This window comes from Pterocles gutturalis, unplaced genomic scaffold, assembly GCF_000699245.1.
Source record: "Pterocles gutturalis isolate BGI_N339 unplaced genomic scaffold, ASM69924v1 scaffold38351, whole genome shotgun sequence".
NCBI lineage: Eukaryota > Metazoa > Chordata > Aves > Pterocliformes > Pteroclidae > Pterocles > Pterocles gutturalis.
Genome location: NW_010106774.1, coordinates 1 through 4,920, shown reverse-complemented (window position 1 = coordinate 4,920; position 4,920 = coordinate 1). Strand labels below are relative to the sequence as shown.

The window sequence follows — 4,920 nt, the reverse complement described above, 5'->3', positions numbered from 1 at the left end:
GGAAGAACCCGGCGTACATCCCACGCAAAGGGCTCTTCTTTGAGCATGACCTCCGAGGGCAGACGCAGGAGGAGGAGGTCAGGTACGTGAGCATCCCCCACTCCTCTGGGGCTGGCTGAAGCTGTCACATCTCCTTGGCTTTGCAACAACCTCTTGGTCCTCCCTGTGTGACTCTTCCAGGCCGAAGGGTCGTCAGCGGAAGCTGTGGAAGGACGAGGGCCGCTGGGAGCATGACAAATTCCGGGAGGACGAGCAGGCCCCTAAGACCAGGCAGGAGCTGATCGCGCTTTACGGCTACGACATCAGGTCAGCTCACAACCCCGACGACATCAAGCCAAGGAGGATGCGCAAACCAAGGTGAGCGGCAAAGTCAAACTGGAGCCTGGCTTATCCCAAAGGGAGACCTCAGCCCTCACACCAGGAGCTTCAAACAATGGCTCTGGAGCCCCAAAGGGGGAAATCCCTGTTGGTGGCTTTGTCCCCAAGGTGGGACCTTGGTCCTGGGAGTTCTGGACACTGCATCCCAGAGAGGGCTTCCCTGGCACAGCGGCAGCTTTCACCCAGGGATTTCTTTCCAACCCTTTGTTCTATTTTTCTCCCTCAGGTTTGGGAGTCCTCCTCAGCGAGACCCCAACTGGTCCAACGAGAGGCCAAATAAGCCCCCAAGGCACCAGAGCGCAGAGAGCACTTCAGCTGCCCCGCGAACCTTCACCAACAGGAGCTCCGCGGGTACAGGGCGGATGCCCCCACCTCGGAACTATCTGAGGGTGGGGGGCTACAAACAGTCCCGCCCGAACTACCGAGCTGGAGAAGCCAGCGTCCAGCATCCGTCTCGAAACGGCGAGCAAGCTAAAGCGGAGAGCAGCTATCGAGCGAAGCGTGCAGAGCAAACCCCACCAAGAGACAAGTCGCCCGAGCTGGAAGCGGCGCACGTCCACAGCAGCCCTGCGAAGGAGGAGGCTGCTCTGGAAAACCAAGCGGCGGCGGCTGATGCTGGGCAGCCGCTGCCAGACAGACCAATTGAGAAGAAGTCTTATTCCCGGGCAAGAAGGACCAGAGTCAAGGCTGGGGACGCGGGGAAGCTGGCAGATGAAGTACCTGCTTCGGAAGGGCTGACTCCTGTGCCTCCAAAACCCGTGCAAGCTGAGACGCCGCCTCCACCAGCCAAGAGCGGTAACTGGGAGTCGCCGGTAGAATCCAACTTGGATGGACTGGAGCAAGAGATGACCCAGATGAATCTCACGGAGCAGAACTGGACCCCGGGGCAGTCCCAGTTCATACCGCCCCGCGAACTGAGGGGTAAGTGGGTGCAGCCTCGCGATTCTCCAGTGCAGTTCTCATCAGAGCTGGGTTGGCTCTGCCTGAGCCCCGTCTCAGCGTAGCGGGGTGATGGAGATGTGTGCCGTTGAGAAAGCGCAGTGGAGATGGTTCAAGGGGACAAAACAGAAGAGAGAAAGGGGAAATTAAACATTCCGGTGTGGGTTAATTGAATTAGGGCTGGGAAGGACATAAAACCAGATCCTTTCCCTCTCTCTGCCCTGTTTTGTGTTGAGGAACGCGAGGGGGAAGGTTCAGCGAGGCTGCAGGCTGGGACTTTGCTCAGATGAATCACGGTGAGACCAGCTGCAGAGTCAGGGTTCGGCAGATAAGGAGCGTTGGCAGGGAAGGGTGATGAGTAATCGGGCTCCTGGAATGCCTCCTAGGAGCAGGAGGGAACTTTCCTCTGTTTACCAGCTTATTTCCTAGCGTTGGGATTCGGTTGCCACTAGCCAAGGCCTGACAGATCGGCAAATTCATTTGCTCCTGGTAGGAGGAAGCTGCTCCGCGAGCAGCAGCAGGCAGGTGGCCGAGGGAGGGACGTGTGGCAGTTACCCCCAGTTACCCCCGTGTGAGCTCAGGACCGAGTTCTAGTTGAGCATCCACGCGAGAGGCCGTGCAGGTATAATTATCTCTGCAAAATTAGAGACTTTTCTGGGGAGGGAGAGAGTCCTTCCCAAGGGATGTAAAACTGGAGCAAGGAGAAGAAAGCGACTCGCTGCTTTCATAAGCATCTCTCAAGGTTTAGGTCATGAAACCATAAGTCATCTCGTACTGGTGTGACTGGTAAAATCTTTGTGCAAACAGGCCCTTGACTGCAGAGGCAAGCAGACAGCTTTAAATGTGCCAGTAGAACCAGAGTTCAAAAGCGCTGTGATTTGCAGCTGAGATTACCTTCTCTTTTGATGCTTAAAAATACAGCATCTCAACAAATTTACCGTGTGACAGCTCTAGACTGCAGGTAGGAGACGGCTTTCTGTCTGTAGGAAGGGCGTAGTGCTCCATGCTGTCCTAGCAGAGGAGGTAGGAGTTCATTCTGGGAGGCGTTTGGCTGGGTGAGCCAGCCGGCGGGTCATCCTGTGCGGGCGTTTGCAGTGTCAGTGATCCGTGGGCGCATCCAGCCTTTGCTTTGTCCACTTTTGCTCCCCTGGAATCGCCTGTGATCAGTTTGGCGCTGTGGGTTTAGTTGTAAACCCCAAATTTGTTGTTTGGATTAAAAGGAGCCCATGATAAAAGCGGTTACACCCTGCAGAGAGTTTAAACTGCAGCTCACCCAGACCCACGCAGATCGGTGTTCCTGCTCTGACGAGGTTCGTGTCTCTGCAGGAGCAGAGCTTAGCCCAGGACCTGCTTTTCAAGCTGAGGATTATTTCTCTTTCAACAAGATTTAAAAGGTGTTGAGCAGCGTGGATGATTGTACGGTGGCACAACAGCTTCTAATTGTACTGAAGCATTTAAAATTGTAACCTGAGAGATTAAGTTGTTAGAAAACGTCTCTTGTCATGAAAGCAAGCGCCGTGCCTGTTTGTGGGACAATGACATCCCCGGGCTGCCAGCGCCAGTACAGCCGGGACTGGCGCCTCCTGGCAGCACCCTTGGCAGGGGAGGCGGCTCTTGACTGGGAACGAATGCAAACCATAATAACCAGTTTGTTTCTTTCTCAGGTATTCCTAACCATATGCACGTGGGAACTGGGCCACCGCCTCAGTTTAACAGGATGGAGGAAATGGTAAAAGCTTGTCGCGGGGAGCGTGACTCTGGCTTTCAAACGCTGGGCTTCCGCGTTTCCATTTGTTTCTGGGTTGTAGTAATTAGAGGCTGCCCGTGGCACCTCAGCTGTTCCCTTTGGGGGATGTTTGGTCTTTATGCTGTGACCCAGACGGGGGTTTGGGGGTGCTGGTGGGGGGACGGGTCGCTGCCCCCTCGCACTGACCTTCACCGGTGCCTCTGGCCTCTTCCAGGCGGTGCAGGGCGGCCGTGTCAAACGCTACTCGTCGCAGCGGCAGAGACCGCCGGTGCCGGAGCCTGCCCCCCCCATGCACATCAGCATCGTGGAAGGGCACTACTACGACCCACGTGAGTGTTTCCCCCCCCGCTGCCGAGGCTCCGCGTGTGCCCAGCCCCGAGCGGCTGGAGCAGGTCTCCCCCGGCTCCCGTTGGGGTTGGGCGGATCGAGGGCTTTGTCTCCCCTTTCCTTTGTAAATGGTGTTGCTGTGTCACCTCGTACGGTGACTAAAGAGCTGCTCTGAGCCTCCCTGCTCCGTGTTCAAACCCACTGAAATAAAACCAGTGTCACTCGCCGTGCCAGGGCTCTCCAGGATGCTGCTTTTCTTCACGAGAACTAGGATTTAAAATTAACTGGAAATCAGAGCAATGTCTTTGACATTTGAGAGCAGGGAAAATCACAGAACAAGGCTGAGAATAGATTCGGAATTTACTCCAGCATTTAAAGTGTTGGAGAAGAAATTCCCCGAGTATTCTCCTGCTTTGTAGAGGGAGTAGGAGGCTCTTCTGTTGGGAGTGTGCAGCGGCTGTGAGCCTGGTAGACTGCGTGTGCTGATGGGAACGTAGCTTGCAGCATCGCCTTCAGGCCTTGTAACCATAGCTGTTTGGGGGGGGTGTGACTTGCTGCAGCAGAATAAAATTTGGTGGAGCCTTTCCTCACCAACTGTCGTGTGTCGCAGTACAATTCCAGGGACCAATCTACACCCACAGCGAGAACCCGGCCCCGCTGCCGCCCCAGGGGATGATCGTACAGCCAGAAATGCATCTCCCGCACCCAGGTGAGGAGCCAGCTCCCCAGCGCAGCACGGGGCAGCTGGTACCGACGACTTGCTTGTGCCCTGGGGGGGCTCAGCCTGCGATGGGGAGCAGATAACTCTGGTTTCGCACAGCCTCTCACTTGGGGAATCCATTTTCCCTATTTCTACAACATGGCAGAGACCCGCTTCCCTCCTGCAGTGAGGCTGGATGAATATAAATTCTAAGGAAATTAAAAATAGGCATTTCTGGCCCTTGCAGCCGGCGCAGGGCTGAGATGATCCGAACGTTTTGGCAGCCTCTGGCTGGATGTCTGCAGGTTCTGCACAGACCCTCCTGGCAGAGTCGCTTCCCCTCCGGTGGGGCGTTCAGCTCTGCCAGCTGTTGTGCTGGGCTGGTTCTTCAGTCCCTGCTGCTTGGAGATGAGAAAAGAAAAGCAGAAATGAGAGCTGTTGAATTGGCATATTCTCTATCTTGCCCGCAATAACCGTTTCCTGAAGTGGATGTGCTGACTGGGGCCGTGTGTGGTTCCGGTGAATCAGGATCCCGGCATCGGGGAGGGGGCCGTGCCGCGCTGTGCTGGGAAGCGCTTCCCTTTTCCCTGCCCAGCGCCGGAGCTGAGCTCTCATGGCTGCAGGAAGGGCTTTTGAGCGAAGTTCTCCTTCCTGCTGCAGTGGGAAGGGCACAGCCGCGCTGCCCTGCTGGCATTGTGGCAGCCCCGGCCCTCCGCAGGACACGCTGGCTTTACGTGTGACATCGCCTTCAGCTTGTTTTTGTCCTTTCCCAGGTTTACATCCCCACCAGACGCCGGCCCCCATGGCAAACCCTGGGCTGTACCCTCCG

The 4,920-nt window shown here is 56.2% G+C and overlaps 1 protein-coding gene across 1 annotated transcript in view; it reads left to right on the top strand.

Moving 5' to 3' along the window:
- The window catches only part of CASC3 (cancer susceptibility candidate 3), a gene marked incomplete at both ends in the record, with an annotated part of 7,138 nt that extends 2,221 nt beyond the window's left edge, over window positions 1-4,917 (top strand). The window contains 7 exon segments of the mRNA XM_010087894.1: window positions 1-82; window positions 181-357; window positions 605-1,299; window positions 2,982-3,046; window positions 3,279-3,393; window positions 4,002-4,100; window positions 4,865-4,917. The exon segment at window positions 1-82 is cut by the window's left edge and continues 16 nt beyond it. Coding sequence (XP_010086196.1) covers window positions 1-82; window positions 181-357; window positions 605-1,299; window positions 2,982-3,046; window positions 3,279-3,393; window positions 4,002-4,100; window positions 4,865-4,917 — 1,286 coding nt within the window.
- Window positions 4,918-4,920: the final 3 nt, after the last annotated feature.